Raw genomic sequence first — 24,976 nt, 5'->3', positions numbered from 1 at the left:
CCACAGAGAGGGATCCAGATCACCATATGCATCTCCAGCAGGGCTGTGGCAGCCTCGCCTGTGTCACTGGGCCTGCTAATTGATCTGTTGTGTGAGGCAAGCGAGCGCCGCGGCTGACTGATGCAGTAACATGGAGTTTGTGGGTGAGCGGAGGAGCAGCTGCTGTGCTCAGGTACATTAAAATGCAATTAAATGGGCATCATTAGAGGAGTGTCTTGTGGGTGTTCAAACCCCCCCTCCCTTCTTCCCTGGGTTCACATCTCTCTTCAAGAGCACAGCATGTCACTCTGACAAGACACTGCCATCTTTCACTTGTTAAGAAATAAACAAATAGGAAAGGGATATAATTAAAAACAGCATAGTTTAACCAAAATAGAAGTGTTTAGCATATTGAGCATTAAGGTATAAAGCTGGTTGCAAATAATAAGTAACCATGGTAACAACTACCACTGAATTAAGTCTAAATACCGTTTAGAATTTGGTTTCTATAAACTTGCAAGATGCCTCATCCATGCAATCTGTCTTAAAACTGCAACAGCACATCCACATAATACATGATCCCAGACAGTGCAAGTCTCCTGGAGTAACTGTGTTTCCTAGCATAACACGGATGCCTGCAAATAAATGAATCTGCCTGCAAAGACAAAAAGATCTCAAAATGGACACCGACTGGCAGGCCTTCCCCTCTCGGCCTACTCCTCTCTTTCTCCTCTCTCTTTCTCTTCCATCCCCTACCTTAGGCCATGTCACTCTCTCTCTACCACAGCTCACAGTCACTAATAGGTCCTTTCACTTCAAATTAAACTTTGTAATGAAGTGTAACAGATAAGGTTCTGTTATTAAATAGAAAGTGTCAATGTTGCCTGGCACTGTGGTGTGAGGTGGTAGCTACCTGCTGTCTAACTAATCATCTTTATGATGCTCAGTCAGACATGGGCATAGGAACAGAATCTCATTCTGGTTCTGTGGACAAGGGGCTCTGCTGAATAGAATGTAGTCAATGGATTATCCTATAGCTCTAGAATGGAGCAATATGGATGGTCCAATCATTGTATCATGCTCAGCATAGTCAACGTTTGACCTTATCATAATTCAACATTCCCCCCATCCCCTGATGGATATAATACCAACTCAGCGGTCACAATACCTGTTTTTAGCCAATGAAGCATCATACAAGTACTGTATCACCAACTGCATCATACTCCATACCACATACCAGTGTGGAGAGAATAAAAAACGATCAACATTAGGTCTTTTACCCATAAAATAGCGACATAAACACAGAAAGAAAACACCAGAGCTTTTCTGTAACAATGCAATTTCTCATCAGATCTGGTATGGGTCCCCATGTCCAAATCCCTTAAGCTATTCCACAGCCAATATCCAATATGCTGTGAGGAGAGAGCAACAATAAACAGAGTGACTCTGTATCTCTGTATTATGGCTCGGTTATTCACCGAGCAAAGATCTCAAATGGACCTCGGAGAGGCCTCAAACCCAGGCTATTGAGAAGCACTGAACAAGAAAACATTCAAGACTCTACATTTCTATTCCATTATATTCCCTTTTCACACAATCAACGTCTAGCATATGGCTATGACCTGTGGGCAACCTGTCTAACAGACGCGATCTGTCTTCTGCCAGTAGCTGCTTGACAGTAGCTGCCTAGGAAATGCCTGCTTCTCTGAAAAGGGGTGGTAGGGCAGATCCCCAATAGACAGCCTAGCTGACTCTTTGAATGGCCTCAAAGGCATCTGAAGGATTAATTAGCAATTAGACATGAGATATTGAGCCTGGTTTGGCTATGTATTGTATGGCACATGTGATACGCTGCTGGGTCTGGCACTCGCACAATGCCATGGCCAATCCATGGAACCCATCTATCTCCTCCAAACATTTTGTAAATCACTTCTCAAAGTTTCCATCAACGGACCCACATCCCCTCAGTGTGTCCTATTGGATTTACTTGGGACTTGTACGTCTTTGAATACACCCTACTTTTGTTCATTAGAATAAATCAGAAAACCTCTGGGGGGATTTAGGAGTCCTTAGTTAAACTGGCGTCCTTACTAAAGCTTGTCTATCAATGCTCCCATCACGAAAGCATCTTCTGGCATGGGATGTTCAATCCCTTAGAGAGAGGAGAGAGCTTTTGTCTGGCTTATAATATTTTCCCCATTAAATTCCATCAAGAATGAGAGGGGAAAAAACAGCAAAACAAAACCTGAACTATCTTGCGGTGAGTTCAGCTGGAAGACAAATTATTTCCTTTTGGTTAAACACTTTCTGAAGAAAATCAGACGAAAGCGCATCTGTCTGTAACGCTTCCATAACTAACAATTGACTGCTGTAAGATAGTTTCCTGCTATTTTTAGATTCTCCCTTTGATCCCCCAAATGCTGCATTGAGTGTATTACTTACAACAATACTTTTATATTGGCAAAATAACACTCAATTGGCAATCTCTTACAAAGTGTCCTTTCAAACCACTATGGTGCCTCCTTTTCCTTGTCTGAACCCCTGCCTAGAGCGAATGACTCGCTGAAACAATGTAATCAGTTGTTGCAGGCACCATGTGGTTTCTATGGGAACGATAAAGGCAAGTAAATTATATCCAGTCCATCTTATTTGGCAAAACAATGGGGGAGGAGCTATAGTGCTTGAGATGTTGATTACATAGTATACAGGAAAAACAACGATGAGCTGCATGAAATGGGTATAGTGGTACATAACCTATTTTACAAATGCAGTTTTAAAGACTATAGCATGTGAAACACTTTTGTGTGTCTCTTCGCCGGCTGTGACGCAAAGGTGAGCACATATGCATGATGTGTGATTGCTAAAGGCTGCTTGTATGGTGTACATAATGCACAAGGGCAATCAGCTGGACATCACTGTTCATTGGCTCCACTGACAGGAGCTACAGACATTTCACTGGGGAAACGTGGCTTATAGGGCTGAGCGATTAGTGCTTTTTGAGGTCGGTTCGGTTTCGGTTCGATTATTAAAAAATAATCACTGTTTTCAATTTCGGTTTCCATTATTATTTTTAAACATTAAATGCACAACGCATTATGTGGGTTGAATGATGCAACAACACAAAATAAAACAATTAATATAAGTCCCATGACGGTAGTGACTGTACAGTACCAGTCAAAAGTTTGGACACACCTACTTATTCCAGGGTTTATCTTTATTTTTTACTATTTTTTACATTGCAGAATAATTGTGAAGACATCAAAACTATGAAATAACACATATGGCATCGCGTGTAACCAAAAAAGTGTTAAACAAATCAAAATATATTTTATTTTTGAGATTCTTCAAAATAGCCACCCTTTGCCTTGATGACAGCTTCGCAAACACTTGGCATTCTCTCAACCAGCTTCACCTGGAATTCTTTTCCAACAGTCTTGAAGGAGTTCCCACATATGCAGAGCACTTATTAGCAGCTTTTCCTTCACTCTGCGGTCCAACTCAACCCAAACCGTGTCAATTGGGTTGTGGTGGGGTGATTGTGGATGCAGCACTCCATCCTTCTTGGTCAAATATCCCTTACACAGCCTGGAGGTGTGTTGGGTCATTGTCCTGTTGAATTTTTTTTAATAGTTTGTCATCATCTGAGAGTCCTTTAGGTGACTTTTGGCAATCTCCAAGCAGGCTGTCATGTACTTTTTACTGAGGACTGGCTTCCGTCTGGCCACTTTACCATAAAGGCCTGATTGGTGGTGTGCTGCAGAGATGGTTGTTCTTCTGGAAGGTTCTCCCCCACAGACGAACTCTGGAGCTCTGTCAGAGTGACCATCGAGTCACCTCCCTGACCAAGGCCCTTCTCCCTCGATTGCTCAGTTTGGCAGGGCGGCCAGCTCTAGGAGGAGTCTTGGTGGTTCCAAACTTCTTCCATTTAAGAATGATGGAGGCCACTGTGTTCTTGGGTTCTTCAATGTTCCAGAAATGTGTTTGGTACCCTTCCCCAGATCTGTGCCTCAACACAATCCTGTCTCGGAGCTCTACGGAAAATTCCTTCGACCTCATGGCTTGATTTTGCTCTGACATGCACTGTCAACAGTGTGACCTTATATAGATGGGTGCCTTTCCAAGTTATAATTATTATTATTTCTTTTTTTACCTCTTTTTCTCCCCAATTTCGTGGTATCCAATTGTTAGAAGCTACTATCTTTTCTCATCGCTACAACTCCTGTACGGGCTCGGGAGAGACGAAGGTTGAAAGTCATGCGTCTTCCAATACACAAGCGCAGCGCACATCCACAGCGCACATCCAACCAGGAAGCCAGCCGCACCAATGTGTCAGAGGAAACACTGTGCACCTGGCTACCCCGGTTAGCGAGCACTGAGCCTGGCCCGCCACAGGAGTCGCTAGTGCGCGATGAGACAAGGATATCCCTACCGGCAAAACCCTCCCTAACCCGGGCGACGCTAGGCCAATTGTGCGTCGCCCCAAGAACCTCCCGGGCGTGGGTGGTTACGAAAGATCCTGGGCGCAAACCCACAGCTGGCGCTGCAGTACAGCGCCCTTAACCACTGCGCCACCCGGGAGGCCGCATGGTGAAGTTATTAATTACACTTTGGATGGTGTATCAATACACCCAGTCACTACAAAGATACAAGCGTCCTTCCTAACTCAGATGCCGGAGAGGAAGGAAAATTGTGACTTTAAAACAGTTACATAGTTTAATGGTTGTGATAGGAGAAAACTGAGGATGGATCAACAACACTTAATCCACAATACTAACCTCAATTACATAGTGTACAGAATACAAATATTCTAAAACATGCATCCTGTTTGCAATAAGGCACTAAAGTAAAACTGCAAAAATGTGGCAACCAATTAACTTTATGTCCTGAAACACAGCGTTATGTTTGGAGCAAATCCAGCACAACACATTAATGAGTACCACTCTTCATATTTTCAAGCATGGTGGTGGCTGCATCATGTTACTGGTACACATTCACCTTTCAGCAGAACAACCTAAAAGACCAGGCCAAATATACACTGGAGTTGCTTACCAAGACAACATTGAATGTTTCTGAGTTACAGTTTTGACTTAAATAGGTTTTAAAATCTATGCCAAGACTTAAACATGGCTGTCTAGCAATGATCAACAACCAACTTCACAGAGCTTGAATAAAAATAGTAATCTAAAAAAATATTGCACAATCCAGTTACGCAAAGCTCTTAGAGACTTACACAGAAAGATTAACAGCTGTAATCTCTTCCAAAAGTGATTCTAACATGTATTGACGCAGGGGTGTAAATACGTGTAAATTAGATATTTATGTATTTCATTTTCAATATATTTGCAAACATTTCTAAAAACATGTTTTCACTTTGTCATGATGGGGTATTGTTTGTATATGGGTGAAATATATGTTTAAAAAAAATCTATTTAGAATTCAGGATGTAATATAACAAAATGTGGAATAAGTCATGGGGTATGAATACTTTCTGAAGGCAGTGTACTTTCAGGAACACTAATGATTTTAAAAGCTAGGTTTCCAGCATGTTATTCCCATATGCACACACAAATTCTACAATCAAAGAAGAATCAGGGTTATGTTTTAGTCTTTGTGGCATCTGCTGCTCCAGACCACCACTGCCGGTTAAGCAGTGGAGGCTGCTGAAGGGAGAACGGCTCATAATAATGTCTGGAAATCGTGTGTTTGATGTATTTGATACCATTCCACCTATTCCACTCCAGCCATTACCATGAGCCCTTCCTCCCCAATTATGGTGCCACCAACCTCCTGTGCTGCGTAGGTGTGTTTGTGCACCAGTGAGTGATGAATTGAACATGTCTTTTCCCTCCATGTCATCTGCATTCAGAGCATGCTCCGAGCTTCACTTCAGATGAATACCCAAACACAGCCGCGGTCAGGAAGCAAACAGTTGCTCTGTCATGTGGGGTTAAATATCTTAACAGATAACTGGGAAGGCCGTCTCAGGGTTCAGGCTGTTTGCAGTAGAGAGGCAGCCGTCAGGATTCACAGGTGCCTGGATTTGACAGAGATGCATGACACCGAGACTGCTGTCAGTTTCTGCCAGGGCCTGAATCTCCAAATCAAGAGTTGCCATCACTGATCTGTTTCAATAGCTCCCTGTCATATCCAATTCCTTGAGACACAGAGAAGAGAACGGGTATTTGTGAGTTTTTGCTCCTTTGGGAGGCATAACAAAAACAGCTCATGAGGAGAACCACAAGCAGGAAAATGTCATTAATAAATGGCCAAAATGAATCCACAGAAATAAGCAACATAGACTACATTGTTATAACAAATCGACAGTAAACATGTCACATCTCAGCTTTATTTAGAATTTCAGTAATAGTTTTTACTTTTGTATTTTTGAAAATCTTTTTTTCTGTGTTCTCACAACAGCAACAATCTTAGGGGACATCTGTAATTCAATTGTCTGGAAATGTTTTCATGAAAGAAACTAATAAGGAAAGTGAGCCTCAGTCACACTGCAATTACATTTGAGTAAGGAGATTTACCAAATGTACAATAGAGTAAGTAAAATAATGAGAATCAGCGCGAAACAGTAAAGTATATTCCCTATAGTCTGTATACTATAGGAAAAACAACAAGAGGGAAATTAGTTAAGACTTTTTCATGTTTACGTTTCAGCTCTGAGGTCTTTCTCAAGACCGTTAAACAGTCTTTACTATAGCCCCCTTTCTTGTTTTTCCAAATGTAGAGTAAAAACTGTGATATCAAGACCGCAAAATGTCCCAGATCAACTCAAATTTTTCAAGAAAGCCTTACTCTGCAACCACCATTTTTCAGTTTTCAATATAGGGCATTATTTCCAGCTACTCTGAATGGCCTTTCTTACTTGATAAAAAGTGTTTTGTATTTTGCAACATATATTTACAATAAATCATACGAACTGTTCCATGAAAAAAAGCCATAATCACAGATCAGTAAGTGCAGTAGTAGACCATACTCAATCTACTGCTAGCCTTGCATTTGAGAAACTTCTTAATTAGCCATTCTCTAAAAGGATAAATAGATAATTCCCAATTAATTACATTGCCAACACAATGCTATAGGCTACTGTTTCCCCTTTACACTAAATGCCCTTTACACTAATTGTCCTCGTCAGATGAGTGCTGGCATGAAGAGCCATGCCGCTGACGTGCTTTGTGGCGTTACACCTTTACACTCTTCCCTCAAACTCCCCCTGGAAAGGCCTGCCACAAAGCACTTATCATCCCCCCATCCCGAGGTCAACAGCTCTGTAGCGAGTTCAAGTGTCAACCTTTTTCCAATGTATCCCCGTGGGGATGGAATCAACATACAGTACAAGAGCATTTTCTCTTCTTTCCATTAGCTCTCTCTCTGTCTCAGTAAGACATTCTCAAGCTCTGTTTGCCAGTCTATCCTTTACTCATTTGAAGAGAAAAAAAACAACAAACACAATGTAATTAGTATTGGAATAGAGATAAACAGCTTGACGCACACACACCTCAGATGTAGGCCACCTTTAAAGGCTCACTGACTCCCTCATTATGTCTAGATAGGGAATAATGTGTATGTTTGTTCTAGATGCTAACTATATGGTCTGGTCAACAGGGAAGGCTTTCTGTGACTGCCAAAATTACAATACTGAACAAAAATATAATCGTAATCCCCGAAATGTTCCAAACGCACAAAAAGCTTATTTCTCTTAAATGTTGTGCACAAATTGGTTTTCTCCTCAGCCAAGATAATTCATCCACCTGACAGGTGTGGCATATCAAGAATCTGATTAAACAGCATGATCATTACACAGGTGTACCTTGTGCTGGGGACAATACAAGGCCACGCTAAGATGTGCAGTTTTGTCACACAACAAAATGACAAGTTTTGAGGGAGCGTGAAATTGGCGTTCTGACTGCAGGAAAGTCCACAAGAGCTGTTGCCAGAGAATTGAATGTTCATTGAAATCTATAGATTAGGGCCTAATGAATTTATTTCAATTGACAAATGTTCTTATATGAACTGTAACTAAGTAAAATCATTGAAATTGTTGCAAGTTGCATTTATATTTTTGTATCGTTTACATAAATAGGAGGCTAGAAAGTTTGGCAAGAGAGGACTCTGTATGACGATGGCACCGCTGGAATTGAATAATCAATCCAGATGAGCGCTCAGGCATGGCAAAATTACAAGGCTAAGGACAGTGAAAGTGCACAACTTAATTACATGGTGGTTGACAGTGGGGCTGCGCAGCCACACTGCTGCATTCTGTATTGGATTTTTAGATCCTAGGAAATAGAGAGGGTGCAAATTAGGAGAGTTTAACTCTGACATTGTAAAACTGTGTTCTTGTATCATTGTGGAGAATGAAACATATGCTAATTTTCCTGAGATTTTTGGTAGATCAAATAAACGGGCTAAATTATTTATTTCCTCCTGTTTTGCATAACGCCACTTAGCTGTTTGAAGCATCACAAAATTTCACTGTTCAGTGTTATCTGTAGGTCTTGGATACAGGGCACTACTCACTATGATGTTCAAAAGTCTGACTGCATTACAGGGAGATCACAGATTCCTAAGAAGCTGGAAAATGAATCATATGGGCAGCGTTTACTATTGTACGGGTGAGGCATTCAGTGTTAATTTGTTTCTGAGCTTATTTACAAACTGCTGCTGTAATCAGGTTATGTATTAGCCCTGTCTCCACTAGAATACATATCACATGCTGAGGCAGACCCACATAGACAGTTGTTTTTATAATGAATTCCAATCTAATATATTGTACTGTCATGTCGGGCCAACGTGGCAGAGTAAATGAACAATTATTAATTTACAGCACGTTGTTCAAGGAAATAATTGACCAAGGAAGTGACAGAGTGGTAGAGGAGGAGGGCAGGGCTTCTTGAGTCAAACTTGTGTTGGCATTTCCCCTTTTGTGGCACGTTGCCATGGGGATAGCAGTGCACTGAAAATATGTTTTCTTAGTAGAGTGACTCATAATCTTAACTGCTTCGCTTTGACGGAGAGAGAAACACTTGGTCCCAGTGGAATATGCAGATTTAAGGTAGCTCTTGATGGGCTGCAGTTGTGACAGGTGGAATGGGACGAGGGAGGGGAAAAGGACCTCATTCACTGAAATAAAAAAAATGCAACCAAATGACAGAGAGAAGAAATGCTGATTCATCAAGATTGCTGGCAAACTGTAAATGTGATAACTGTCTCCGATAAGGGGGGAATAAGTTGGGGCTTCTTTTATTAATGACATGATTATATGAATGATGTCACACGCAGGGCAGTGAAGCAGAGCCGGCTCTTGAAGAAGAATACTAGGACAGTAATTAATCGACATCCACATATAGCAACATCCCCAGGGCATCCCGTCCCAACACATTACTGTCGCGTTTTATTGCTCTTATGTTCACTCACTTGCACACGACCACATTTACATTGTCACTCAATCTACACGTTGGCATTATAGGAATGTCAATAGAGTGAGCGGCCATAATTGGGACGCGTCTAATGGCAAAGCTCATCACACTGTCAAGTACGTAGGTTCGTCTCGAAACGCCAATGCCGAAGGATCCTGGTAGCTAATTGCGATGCCAGGTCTTTGTTTGAACAGTAGGCTAACCACTAACCAGTCATTGGGGGCTGGAACTCAAATGGTGTTAAAGCTATATCAATAAATCAGTGTAGGAATAAAGAGCGGATACTTTTTCTATGCAATCTTGGACAATATCAAAGTTGAGGATCGTGGAAAGGGTTTTCTGACTATATGCATTGGGGCGTTTTCCTGGGAGAATCCCGTGCGGCAGACAGACAGACAGTGGTGTTCAGATTCGATGGTGAGTTGAGAGATCTTTGCTCAGCAGTTTGCGCTTTCTTGCTGACTGACTGAATAGCTTGCTGCCTATTAAATATGTCATTCTCTGGGACAACAATAGAGTACAATCACATTCCATCTATAATACAATCAATTAAATCCTTTCTATGTACGACTTGAGTTCCCACAGGTATCTTCCACTGGAAATACATTTCCCTATGTGTCAGAATTCACTTTATGTTAAACACTTAAGTACATTTAAAAGATTGAAATGCAATTAACTATACAGCCATGCCAATTAAATATCATAAAACTGCTTAATATCATCATGATTATGATCTGAATGGGAAGGATTGGTCTAACTTGTGTATAGTCTGTATTTCACTCACATACTATATGCATGAAATCAGCTGTAACATTACTACTGCCAGAATTTAAATTGACAAGATAATCCCTCTAGATTTAAGAGACCATGCATGTCATATACTCGCGTGTGTGTTATTTCTGGTGGTATAAGTACACTATTCATCTTTGGGTGTCATTAAAAAGGCATGTATGCCTATACTTTCATACAGCAACCACCGTGGTTTACCTGGTTGTGGGATTGGCACAGAGAGTACGCAGATAGTGTTTCTCTTGACTTCAGGGAGAAGTGAAAGTGAAAAGCCTGCAGGAACGAAAGCACAGAGGCACTCTGACAAAGTCAGCACTGAAAAGGGCCTTTGAAGATCTTTTTTATTTAATTTCTGTCTTTTATCTGACTTGCATATTGGCTGGCACAAGCAGCAAGTAGCAGTCTGATGCGGATTACTAAAGACTATTCCCAGCTTTTTAAAAGACAGGGGGAACGGTATTGTTTGGGTTTCATTTCATATCACTTTGGCGGGTTTCAGAAGCAGAACCTCCTATTTTGAAGCGGAGAGCTTAGACATAGGCAGAAATGAGTGACACATTGTGGAGCTGAGGCCTTTCATATGCTAAGCTATTGTGTACTGGTTGTGAAATCAGTAACCTTTACTCTCCCATGGTATCTTTTCTTTCTCTGTGTATAGTTTAATGAAAATAATTCAAAGGAGGAGCCTGGCTGCCATCTGACAGAATGGAGGAGAAGTCTCCAGCGGGGCTGCTGAAGGAGACTAGGCTACAGGAGAAGGAGCACTAAGGGGATGTCCTCGGCTTCTCAACGTTTCCCTTTGTTGAAAAGGTAAAAGTCCGTGTAAGAGCAGCTTCCTGGAGATCTGTCTGTATGGCTCCTCAGACATACAGATAGCAGACACACATACATGGCTGCTGCCTCAAATGCAGTCTGAGAGGAAGGGTCTGCAAGACGTTCATTGATGGTGCTGCACGTTTATTCTTAAGGCCAAAGGATGAGTTTTCATATGGGTTTTTATGACAATGGGGCATAAATGACTGCACTTCATGTCTGTGTTGAAATGGGAAATGTTCCGTTAGATTAAACGGGACACCATCACAGGGTATTTGGCTGTGTTGGAATTGTTTGACCAAACCTCAACTGTTAGCCTTTCAGACTTTCCCCTTAAGTATTATCACTAGTGGTTTTGCTAAATGTATTTACTTGACTTTGACTAGCCTCTGACGGTTGCACTATTGCCGTGGCACCCTTTGTTTGCCCCCCATTTGCATCAGACATCTAAACACAGAACATAGAACAATTATTACCAAGTGACACGAGCTGCATCTTTTAAGTTGCTAATTGAGTTCCTGTTCATTAAATATAAACGGGAGAATTATGATGTGGAAAGTTTATTGCCGGGCTAAGAACCCTTAATAATGGAGATTCGCACTTGCTAAGAAAGATAACAATGACATGGTCGTAGAGCTTTTAAAACCTCGTCATGTCATATGAAAAACAGAAAAATGTATATCCTGAGAATAATTTACATGGTGTGTAACCATGGATATTTTCCCCCAGACAGGTTCAGCATTATAGAGCTGAATGCACAATACAGCACTCAATCAAAAGGAGAGAAGTAAGCAAGAGCAATATCAAACAAAAGTAGAGGTTCTCACGCAAATATTTCACTCTCAATTATACAGACGATGAATGGTTCAATGGGGGGATGTTCCTTTAAAAATCCCTGTGGCGTACAATGACTACGTTTTGATGAAACACATGACGGGCCCCAGTGGTATTGTCTTAGAGAATCTAGGAGCAATGACTTAACTCTGTGTCCCAGGTTTCAAGTGCAGCCATGGAGTTTCCTTAAAAATATAAAATAATAATAATGATATATATATATATATATATATATATATATATATATATATATATTTATATATATATATATATATATATATATATATATATTTATATATTTCCTCAGAAATTCACTCAGGATGCTTCAGGCACAGAGCGTTCTATTACACTTTAAAGCATTAACCAAGGGACTCAAGTGTCCTGTCGTTTCAAGATCAGAAAGATACTGCGCCGTTTGTTGCCTGCTTACCACTAACCTTCCCGCAATGGAAATGCAGAGCCTAAAGGTGAATGAACAAGATATATCAGGAGCACACATTCTCCCCGGACACAGCTTCCTGGGGTGACGGGGGGAGGTGAGATCTTAACAGGAATGACCAGACAAAACAATTAGATTATTCTTGCACAACATGTTATAAGGCTGGCTTTATCTGGATTGCAGTTGATCAGATAATATTTGATAAGCCACGACTTGCTTTTTTTTCTCCAGAGTGGAAAATTGTATTGCCTGTGGGGTTCCTTAATTTTTTTTTATTTAAGTAGGTCAGTTAAGAACAAATTCTTATTTACAATGACGGCCTAGGAACAGTGGGTTAACTGCCTTGTTCAGGGGTAGAATGACTGATTTTTACCTTGTCAGCTCGGGGATTCGATCTAGCAACCTTTCAGTTACTGGCCCAACACTCTAACCACTAGGCTACCTGTCGCCCCTATTCAAAGTATTCCGGGGTCCTGTTTTCATTGCTATTTTATGACATGGATAATGACATGAAGGCACAAAGGCAGAATAACTTTATAAGCAAACAAAGTTTGCCCGTGTGTAGTAACAGTTTGTGTTTTTGTTTTTGTTTTGATCATGTAGCAAGTCTAGCTATATTTACGCTTGTCAACGTTTTTTAAGGCCTTCGCCTAAATTTGCTGCAGGCCTACATCTGAAGTAAGTTAAGCTTCACTGTAGCTGCATCATTTAGTTTTCAACCCCCATAACATCATGCTTATATCGGTCCTAAAACGATCTAAAAATAAAGCCAAGCTGTCCTATATTATTCATAGTCTGCTTCTCATTGGATGTACTGTATTTTTCTGCCATGGAAAGGGACAATATTACGGTGTTAAACAGTAGCCTATGGCAACACTAAACAACTTGACTTGGATCATATCACAAAACTATTAATTATACAAACACTGTTTAAATTGCTTGACTGATTTGTACAAAAAGCAATTTCAGCTTCATTGTTTCTGTGGACCAAATGTCCACAAAAGTTCAAGCATCTTCAAGATAAAATAAACCATTGATTGAATCAAAGCTGTCTCTGTCTGCAGACAATTATCACTATGTTTGTGCAATTCCTCTCACACAGGGAGGTGTTACATCAAATATTAGCAGGGAAACAAAATAACATGCAGTCTCTGTCTGATCATCTGGTACTGCAAGGAGAGAAAATGCCAAACAATTACATCTCGCACTGGGTGAGAAACTGACAGACAAGATTGCCTCGATGTTTTTGCCGCCCACATAAAAGCCCGTTTGGCACTGGTAACATAATTGCTCACCACACAACATCACCCACACGCAAACAGACATTCAATGATGAGTCCAACTAAATTAGTTGGGCCTGTGGAAAGCCTGAAATGACTGAGTTTTTACATTAACTCTACTCCCTCTGTGGAGAAATGAGTGAAGGACCAAACAAGACATCACTATGGCACAAAGATACCATCAAAAGCACTCAATCACTATAAGAAGGAAAGAAAATATACCGCTCAAACTGGATATCTGGTGGCCCCAAACATTCAACACATGTACCACAGAGGTGGAGCAGACATCTAACAAAATACCACCGCACAGAATATTAAACTGATTCACTCACACTCGCAAATCAAGCCCTGGACATTTATTGTGAAAACACAATAGTGCGTCGGTGAATAGATATGAGGAAATTAATTTCCTTTCAATGAGAGGAATGTGATGAAAGAAAAGTCAAATGAATCAAACTTTTGGTTGCTTATAGATTGGGCATGATTAAAATAGAGACTTGTGGACTTACCCGAGTTCCTCTTGGAGATGTATTTGAGATTGATGCAGGCGGCTGAGCTGATAAGGAGGAACATGAAGGCTGAGGGCTTCATCTTTCACACTTTTGGTGGCAGCTGGAACACAAAGAAGAATGGAGTTTGGATATCTAGTCTTATGACTGGGCCGACATCTCTGCTCTCTCCCTCCATGAAAACATATGGGGTGATATCAAGCAAGGGGATTTGCCATTTCCTTCCATTTCCAAGACAGAGCGATCTGTTCATTAATTTATCCTTCAGACAGAACACTAGCAAGTAAATATAGCAAAAGTAAGAAACTATCGACCCATGCCATACACCCCATTTTCAATGTTCACAGACTGAAAACACACAGCTGTAATACTTGTGTATAAAGGAAGCACAGCTTAGGTTGCAAAGGGGTACGTCTGAAGCTGGTTTAAGAGTCGCTGTATTACCAACATCAGTATTTCAAAAACAAACAAACAAATAAAGCAAAATAAACACCCGTTTTCAAACTAGCTACACTTCTATCCTTTCCAGCCCTCCTTCTCTGAGACTCAAGTAAGACTGGTGTTGGGTCGTGCACATTGCACATTGATCTGTTTAGAGTGATGGCTAGAGAAATGATAGAATAGATAGAGGAGTAGAAGACAGAGATTACCACCACCTGATGTGTTGCTACATAATCCAAATGAATAGAAAGCTAGGGTTTATGGCCCCTATAGATTTCCAGATCGTTCCTCACTGGCTGTCCATTGACTGGGGTTAGGAGCTCTCAGTACATCATCCCACAGAGTGCTCTCATCCACACTCCCTTAAAAGGGCCAGCTGAGCTGCCAATAGTGATACTGAATTACATCTGTTCCCAAGCTCTCGTCTAGACAACACACACACCAACAGTGCACAGTCACATTGTTGTTCAGGGTATCAAAGCCAAGGGAAGTAATACCCTACTGTTTTGATGACAAGGAATAGACATGTCTCTCAAACATGTTATTGGTCTTGAAATATATAGTGAATTCATTGTTCATTGTGTTATCAGTAACCATCAGGGCACATAAATATGGTGTATGCCATGCATGGTGTTAGTCTATGTAAAATATTCTTTCTATTCCGCCAAATTAATTAGGGATCTCTGACAAGAAATGTAATTCAACAGTTTTCTCCTACTACACTATATGACAGCATTGCCCACAGCTGGACAGGAAGGAGGAAGAAACACATTTAAATAGTTTTCAGAAATAATAGGGGAATCGGAAAAAAATCTGGATTTGTGGGCTGTCACAAATAGGAACAAATATCTCTCCAAAAACATTCTCTATCTGCAGAAATGTCTTTCTTTATGCTTATTTATTTTCTGCTACCGAAGGCAATTCTTTGTTAAAAGATTACTACTGACTGCACTTTTCTTCAAACATACTGCATTTTTCTCTCTCCAAATAATCCATACCATCTCAGACATTGAGTGGTGGTGAAAAACAAACCTTTACTGTTGCACGGAAAAGTTAGCAAGAACTAAAATAAACTTCTGAATGTGAGTGAAAAAATCCAGATCACACACATGCTCTCTCTGACAGAGGCACAAATGAACACATTCACACACACCGCACACACCAGTGGAGGCTGCTGAGGGGAGGGCGGCTCATAATAATGGCTGGAACGGAGTTGATGGAATGGCATCAAACACATGGAAACCATGCGTTTGATGTATTTGATAACATTCCACTAATTCCATTCCAGCCATAACCACGAGCCAGTCCTCCCTAATGAATGTGCCACCAACCTCCTGTGGCACACACATGCATGGTGCAAGCACACGCATGCAGGCACCCGCACGTTCACACAATTGTGACAACATTTTCCACACTCAAGTGCATGCATCCAAACAACTAAATCCATATCCTCATCAAATCTACATAAAAGATATAATACACAGATGGTTAATGATTACTACTGCACCTATGGTTCTTACTAGTGTATAGAGGCCAACTAATTTCCCCTCTCTGTTCCATAGTCCTATTGTTTTCAGTTAGTCTTGTGAGTCCCTTCCCCCTCCCATCAGTACAGCATGCATCTGGAATAAGAAACGTTATTTCCTTGTCTTGCTCTGGGAGGAGGAAGAGGCCTGTAGCAGTTACATTAAACCAGAGAGAGTGAGGAACAACAAGCGTTAGCCTACATATAGCTTTTTCTCTTTGAGCCTTTTAAAGAGAGGAGAGAGAGATGGGCAGGGGCATCATTTGAAGGATGTGCTTGCCTCACTCCAACTTTAAATGCATACCTAAAGATTTTAGGAGGGAAAGTTGCTCTCTCATGCAGAGGAGCTTATGATCTCAACATGCATAATTTCACAGCCCAGTGGACTATTCCTGCTGCAGGACATGTGCCTTTTGTCTCGCTCACTGTCTCTTCTTTTCTACTATTTTCTGTCTCCCAAGACTCCTACGTTTATCCACGATGAAATAGGTTATATCCTGCCTGGCTGGATATCATGTGTGTAAAGCCTTACATTCCCATCACTGTTTTGATGTGTAGAATGATTCACAACAAAAAGGATACTAGCAGTATGAACATATAAAATTATGACATGACAATTTGAAAAGTCAAATGTTAGCAAAACCAGTCATTCTTTCCTCTAAAAAGAGCTGAATCAGTCATTGGAAAGTTCCACTGTAGTTTCACAGTCACCTCTGGGCCAGAGTTTGTTTTCAATTTATTTCACCTGCTGTGAGGGACAAAAACGTAGTTCCATTGTAATTATAAAGTTGAACCCCTGCCACGGCAGATTTGGTGCCTCGCTTTTACTGTGCAGGATATGAGTTTACATCAAAGCAAATAGGGGCAGCGCATCCAGTGACTATAACAAGTGTCAGGGATCGCCTCCCTGAATGCAAACAGCATCTCTAGAGATAAAGGGACTGTTCAGGTGCCAGGACAAGGCCTGACCTATGATACTACATGCCCCCTACCCTCAGCTCTAAAATGTAAATGGAGCCCTTTAAACACCACACACATATCATCTACTCACAGAACCATGAGAGCAAATACAACAACAAGGTGCTATTTCTATCCCAAACAGTGTACATGGTGTATAGACTGGGGGCCATTAGGTCCTCTTTCCAGGTATCTGGCTATCAAATATTTAAGCATTCCCACTTTTTAAAACAGTCCCATGAAGACACATGCTGTAGTATCCCACTGACCCCTGGTATTAAAGTCTTATGTGATCTCTAATTGTACTGATCTCAGTGTCTTATCTCTCGGAATGGAGAGGATTGTGGTCTGCAGTCTGCACACAGAAACATCAAGTTTTTCCGTAGACCTTTCTCTCATAAACTAAATTGAAGAACCTCTAAAACTTCAAACATGGCCAAATCCCCAGGTAAACCTAAGCTTGAGTGCCTCCTGTAGTCCAAAATGCAGTCATCCTTTCACTACAGTAAGAGGAATACTCACTAGTGCAAGAGAGCCGGTTTTCTCTTCAGATCATTGAAATGTGAAGCCGTCGCTCCTCTCCCAAAGCATTTCTATGACTATACGGCTTCTTAAGGTTCTCAAAGTGAATCATCTTTTGGAGTCCTCCATAAGATAGGTAACAATTCCCAAAGTGGCATTTACCACAAAAGAGATCCCCATGAATCCAGGAATTTGTGAAGTCTAAATTGGGGTGTAACATGCAGATTAACTCCATGCTAAAGCTCAGTGAGTCCACACCACTGCCGTGGCCTGGGAGATTAGCTGGCAGCGTGACGGTGATGGTGGTGCCACTGGCCCAAGCAGCCAGGCATTAGACCGGCTTAGCTGCCAACCCATTTTCTGTGGACAACAAGTTCTTCAACCAGCACACTCCGAAAAGCCAATGGCGTAGCCCACCGTCTCCCATGACTAGCAGCCTGGCATAGGAGAAATGTACCAGCGGTCAGACTGTACAACCATCTGGCTCCTCCACGCTCCACTCAGACCAAGAGGAGCTGCTGTGTGCTTCAGACAGCTCTAGCCCTGGAGACGGAAAAGCCAGCCATGTTCCTCAAGAATACAGTCACAGTACAGCCGGCAGGCCATCAGCGGAGCAGCCTACTCCATCTGACAGGACTCAACCAAACCAAAGTCCAGCTACTGACTGGGCCTGTTAAGGGAAAATAAATCACTTACTAATTGTTAAGTTGAGTAACACATCCCTCCATATACAGTACTAGTTAAAAGTTTGGACACACCTAGTCAGTCAAGAGTTTTGATTTATTTTGTATTATTTTCTACATTGTAGAATAATAGTGAAGACATCAAAATATGAAATAACTCATATGGAATCATGTAGTAACCAAAAAAGTGCTAATCAAAATATATGGCTGCTTTTCCTTCACTCTGCGGTCCAACTCATCCCAGACCATCTCAATTGGGTTGAGGACGGATAATTGTGGAGACCAGGTCATCTGATGCAGCACCATCACTCTCCTTCTTGGTCAAATAGCCCTTACACAGCCTGGAGGTGTGTTGGGTCATTGTCCTGTTGGGTCACCTCTGTTACTATCCAGAAGATTATTGATATATGTTCTTCCTCACTTCATCTAACCTGACCTCTGCCTCAAAGTGCTCAATCCTCCCCAAGTCATGGCTGTCATATTGACTCGTACCACACTATGTCTCTTCTCCTCCCATAGGATCCCTGTTGGCTAAAAATAACATATCTGGACAGAATGTAAATGTTAGACATTCCCCTCTCTCCCTCAGTGACATGAATAAGTATATTTCATATTTTCAGAACCAAACAATATATATTCAGTGCATTCAGAAAGTATTCAGACCCTCTGACTTTTTCCACATTTTGATATGTTACATCCTTGTTCTTACAACAACAAAATACATTCTCGTCAATCTACACACAACACCCCATAATGGAAAAGCAAAAAATGGTTTTAACATTTTTTAGCAAAGAGTTACCTTATTTCTATAAGAATTCAGACCATTTGTTTTACAGCTCTAAATTGAGCTCTGGTGCATCTTGTTTCCATTGATCATCCTTGAGATGTTTCTTCAACTTGAATGGAGTTCACCTGTCGTAAATTAAATTGATTGGACATGATTTGGAAAGGCACACCCCTGTCTATATAAGGTCACACAGTTGACAGTGCATGTCAGAGCAAAAACCAAGCCATTAGGTCGAAGGCATTGTCCATAGAGCTCAGAGGTACAGATTTTGTCGAGGCACAGATCTAGCGAATTGTACCAAAACAATTCTGCAACATTGTAGGTCCCCAAGAACACACTGGCTTCCCTAATTCTTAAATGGAAGAAGTTTGGAACCACCAAGACTCTTCCTAGAGCTGGCCACCTGGCCCAACTGAGCAATCGGGGGAAAAGGGACTTGGTCCTGAAGGTGACCAAGAACCCGATGGTCACTCCAACAGTGCTCCAGAGTTCCTCTGAGGAGATGGGAGAACCTTCCAGAAGAGCAACCATCTCTGCAGCACTCAGTAAAAGGCACAAGGCAGCCCACTTGGAGTTTGCCAAAAGGCACTTAACCATCCCTACGGTGAAGCATGGTGGTGGAGCATCATGCTGTGAGGATGTTTTTCTGGGAGACTAGACAAGATTGAGGGAAAGATGAACAGAGCAAAGCACAGAGAGATCCTTGATGAAAACCTGCTCCAGAGCGCTCAGGATCTCAGACTGGGGCGACCCTTAGCACACAGCCAAGACAATGCAGGAGTGGCTTCGGGACTGGCTCAACCAGAGCCCGGACTTGATCTGCAGAGAAGAATGGGAGAAACTCCCCAAATACAGGTGTGCCAGGCTTGTAGCGTCATACCCAAGAAGATTTGAGGCTGTAATTGCTGCCAAAGGTGCTTCTATAAAGTACTGAATAAAGGGCCTGAATACTTATTTTTAATACATTTGCAAGAATGTAAAGAAAACTTTTCGCTTTGTCATTATGGGATATTTTGTGTAGATTGATGAGGGAAAAACCTACTTAATCCATTTTAGAATAAGGCTGAAAAGTGATAAATGTGGAAAAAGTCAAGGGGTCTGAATACATTCCTAATGCATTGTATAAGTGTGTATATATACTGTATATATACAGTGGGGAGAACAAGTATTTGATACACTGCCGATTTTGCAGGTTTCCCTACTTACAAAGCATGTAGAGGTCTGTAATTTTTATCATAGGTACACTTCAACTGTGAGAGACGGAATCTAAAACAAAAATCCAGAAAATAACATTGTATGATTTTTAAGTAATTCATTTGTCACAAATGAGTCTTCCAAATGGACAATGACCCCAAGCATACTTCCAAAGTTGTGGCAAAATGGCTTAAGGACAACAAAGTCAAGGTATTGGAGTGGCCATCACAAAGCCCTGACCTCAAACCTATAGAAAATTTGTGGGCAGAACTGAAAAAGTGTCTGCGAGCAAGGAGGCCTACAAACCTGACTCAATTACACCTGCTCTGTCAGTAGGAATGGGCCAACACCCACCCAACTTATTGTGGGAAGCTTGTGGAAGGCTACCTGAAACGTTTAACCCAAGTTAAACAATTTAAAGGCAATGCTACCAAATACTAATTGAGTGTATGTAATCTTTTGACCCACAGGGAATATGATTAAAGATATAAAAGCTGAAATAAATAATTCTCTCTAAAACAGGGAATTTTTACTAGAATTAAATGCCAGGAATTGTGAAAAACTGAGCTTAAATGTAGTTGGATAAGGTGTATGTAAACTTCCGACTGCAACTGTATGTATGTTTTAGGAACTCAGTATTGAGAGTAAGAATAGTAGAATACACCAGGTGCAATTTTGAAGTTCGGTTGTGCAGTTTTTCTCTTGTTATGTCATTCACTCAATTAGCTGAAAATCAGCCATGTCAATTTTTGATTGGTAGTTAGTCTAGACAGCTATCTAAACTTGACGTAATCATGGCCGAATACCGATTTAACCCTAACCAAATCACATCCCAGAACAAACATTCCACAATGAAATACTATTTAGTTCAATTGCATTCGGGAAACCACCTATTTTTTTTATGTTCTCAACTCAATTTAATGTTATTAGACATTCAAATCAAGCACATTATCCAAAATCAAGTGCAGTCAGAGTACATTTGACTTATCAAACAGAATACTGTCTGAAGACATTCACAAAATTTACTAGCACCAGTTATACACTGAGTGAACAAAACATTAAGAACAACTTCCTTATTCTGTGTTTTGCCCTCAGAACAGCCTAAATTTGTTGGGGCACAGACTCTACAATGTGTCGAAAGTATTCCACAGGGATGCTGGCCCATGTTGACTCCAATGCTTCCCACAGTTGTGTAAAGATGGCTGGATGTCCTTTGAGTGGTGGGCATTCTAGATTCACACAGGAAACTGTTGAGCGTGAAAAACCCAGCAGCATTGCAGTTCTTGACACAAACCAGTGCGCCTGGCACCTACTATCATACCCTGTTCAAAGGCGCTGAAATCTTTTGTCTTGCCCATTCACCCTCTGAATGACACACTTACACAATCAATGTCTCAATTGTCTCAAGGCTTAAAATTCTTATTTTGCCTGTCTCCTCCCCTTCATCTATACTGATTGAAGTGGATTTAACAAGTGACATCAAAAAGGAATCATAGTTTGCACCTGGATTCACCTGGTCAGTCTATGTCATGGAAAGAGCAGGTGTTCTTAATGTTTTGTACACTCAGTAGAGCATGCCTGGAAATAACAAAAGAGTAGCAAAATAATAGTATGCTGAAAATAAACATGTGCACAACTGCCTAATAATAAAAACAATCCAAAACACAGAACAAAGAATACAGACAATAAACAAATCATCAGATCCAGAGGACATGAGAACAGAATTCCTCGAAGGTCCAGAGGTCCTCGAAAGCTTTTCTGAACAGCACGGTCTTGAGCTGTACGTTAAACGAGGACAGAGACTCTGCAGCCCTAATAGTGTCTAGAAGTGCGTTCCACAACTGGAAGCCCTGCTGAAGGGAGACAGACCTGGAGTAGCTAAGGGTGTGTGTGGGGCAGGAGGATAGAATGACGTCAGACAGGTAGTCGGGTACAGAGTTGTGGATAGCTTGGTAGGTGTGAACCAGGATTTTGTCGTCGAATTGTGAGCATTGGGGAGCCAGTGGAGAGCATTGGAGTGATGTGCTCATGGGGGGAGGTGTGAGTGTGTAGACGTGCAGCACAGTTCTGGCCTGTTTAGGCGATTGGCAGATACGCCAACAAACAGGGCATTCCAATACTCCAGTCGGGATGAAATAAAGGCATGGATGAGTCGCTCAACTGCAGGTTTTTTTTATTCAAGTCATCTACAAGACCCTGCTAGGTAAAGTCCCCCATTATCTCAGCTCGCTGGTCACCTTTGCATCTCCCACCTGTAGCACACGCTCCAGCAGGTATATCTCTCTAGTCACCTCCAAAACCAATTCTTTCTTTGGCCGCCTCTCCTTCCAGTTCTCTGCTGCCAATGACTGGAACGAACTACAAAAATCTCTGAAACTGGAAACACTTATCTCCCTCACTAGCTTTAAGCACCAACTGTCAGAGCAGCTCACAGATTACTGCACCTGTACATAGCCCACCTATAATTTAGCCCAAACAACTACCTCTTTCCCTACTGTATTTTATTTATTTATTTATTTTGCTCCTTTGCATCCCATTATTTTTTATTTCTACTTTGCACATTCTCCCATTGCAAATCTACCATTCCAGTGTTTTACTTGCTATATTGTATTTACTTTGCCACCATGGCCTTTTTGCCTTTACCTCCCTTATCTCACCTCATTTGCTCACATCGTATATAGACTTGTTTATACTGTATTATTGACTGTATGTTTGTTTTACTCCATGTGTAACTCTGTGTCGTTGTATGTGTCGAACTGCTTTGCTTTATCTTGGCCAGGTCGCAATTGTAAATGAGAACTTGTTCTCAACTTGCCTACTTGGTTAAATAAAGGTGAAATAAAAAAATAAATAAAAAATAAAACTGCAGGTTTTGATAGAATAGGTCATAACATGGCAATGTTTCGTAGATGGAAAAATGAGAATTTCGTCACACTCTTGATGTGGGCCTCAAACTGATTGGTCAAATATCACACCCAGGTTGCGAACCTCATTGGATGGGAGGACCTTGACACCATCAATATTGAGGCTATAGCTGCTGATGTTGTTTATGATGGTGGGACTGCCAATCAGGTTGACCTCTGTCTTTTTGCAGTTTAACTTCAACTGCATCCACAACTTGATGTCCTGCAGGCTGCTGACCAGGAGCGCAGTGGCATTGGCAGTGTTTGTGGAGACATACAGCTGAGTGTCATCTGCATAAAAGTGAAAGCTCTGTCTGTGTTTCCTCAAGATGTTTCCCAGTGGCAGTATGTACAATACAAACAAAACAGTAGTGGCCAGAGAACCAAGCCTTGAGGAACCACCTGTCGGACCACAACTGTGTCTGACCTACTAAGACCGATGGCTACAAACTGGTAGCGATCAGTAAGAGAGGACTTAAAACAGTCAAGGGCAGTGTCTGACAAGCTCAGGAGCTTCTTCAGGATGCTGCATTGAGGTCCAGCAGTATGAGGATGCTGGCAGCCGAGAGTCAGCATTCATGTGTCTAACTTTGAAACCAGAGTGTAAGGGCTCGACTATGTTGTGAGTGGCCAGACGGTTTTGGAGTTGGCTAGAAACAGAACATTCGAGGAGCTTGCTCAGAAAGGGCAGGTAGGGCTGCCGTCTTATCGGCTCGTAACCAACCATGCTATTTTATTTTCGCATTGTTCGTAACTTGTTTTTTACATAATGTTGCTGCAACCGTCTCTTATGACCGAAAAGAGCTTCTGGACATCAGAACTGGGATTACTCAACTCAAGTTGGACGAGGATTTCTTCTTCAATGAGTCGGTTGTGAGGGATATACTACGGACGCCCAACCAGGCCCAGGCCCGTGATTCGCTGGAAAAGGAAACGTAGGTTTTGCAGATAGAGATCGGGATGCCTTGTGAAGATCAGGCGACGAGTGTCTAATCTGCCCTTGCATTCCGTTCTGCTAGCTAACGTTCAATAGCTGGAAAATAAATGGAACGAACTGAAAGCACGTATATCCTACCAACAGGACATTAAAAACTCTAATATCTTATGTTTCACAGAGTCATGGCTGAACGACGACATTAAGAACATACAGAAGGCGGGTTATACACTCTATCGGTAGGACAGAACAGCAGCCTCTGGTAAGACACAGGGCGGGGGCCTATGCATTTATGTAAACAACAGCTGGTGCACGATATCTAAGGAAGTCTCAAGGTTTTGCTCGTCTGAGGTAGAGTATCTCATGATAAGCCGTAGACCACACTATCTACCTAGAGAGTTTTCATCTGTATTTCTCGTAGCTGTCTATATACCCCCACAGACAGAGGCTGGCACTAAAACCGTACTCAACGAGCTGTATTCTGCCATAAGCAAACAGGAAAATGCTCATCCAGAGGCGGCGCTCCGAGTGGCTGGGGACTTCAATGCAGGGAAACTTAAATGCGTTTTACCAAATTTCTATCAGCACGTTAAATGTGCAACCAGAGGGAAAAAAATTCTAGACCACCTTTACTCAACACACATAGACGTGTACAACACTCTCCATTACCCTCCATTACCCTCCATATCCGAGCTGCATTTATGGCCTGTATACAGTGCCTTGCGAAAGTATTCGGCCCCCTTGAACTTTGCGACCTTTTGCCACATTTCAGGCTTCAAACATAAAGATAGAAAACTGTATTTTTTTTGTGAAGAATCAACAACAAGTGGGACACAATCATGAAGTGGAACGACATTTATTGGATATTTCAAACTTTTTTAACAAATCAAAAACTGAAAAATTGGGAGTGCAAAATTATTCAGCCCCTTTACTTTCAGTGCAGCAAACTCTCTCCAGAA

At 41.5% G+C, this 24,976-nt stretch overlaps 1 protein-coding gene across 1 annotated transcript in view; it reads right to left on the bottom strand.

Moving 5' to 3' along the window:
• The window catches only part of LOC110488551 (X-linked interleukin-1 receptor accessory protein-like 2), a 323,660-nt gene that overhangs the window by 272,906 nt on the left and 25,778 nt on the right, over positions 1-24,976 (bottom strand). The window contains exon 2 of the mRNA XM_036942676.1: positions 14,072-14,174. Within this exon, the coding sequence (XP_036798571.1) occupies positions 14,072-14,153 (82 nt within the window). The 5' untranslated portion in view covers positions 14,154-14,174. The remainder of the gene's footprint in view (positions 1-14,071; positions 14,175-24,976) is intronic.

The sequence above is a fragment of the Oncorhynchus mykiss genome, chromosome 14, assembly GCF_013265735.2.
Source record: "Oncorhynchus mykiss isolate Arlee chromosome 14, USDA_OmykA_1.1, whole genome shotgun sequence".
Lineage (NCBI taxonomy): Eukaryota > Metazoa > Chordata > Actinopteri > Salmoniformes > Salmonidae > Oncorhynchus > Oncorhynchus mykiss.
The sequence above is the reverse complement of the archived record's forward strand: the minus strand, read 5'-3'. Positions and strand labels throughout refer to the sequence as shown.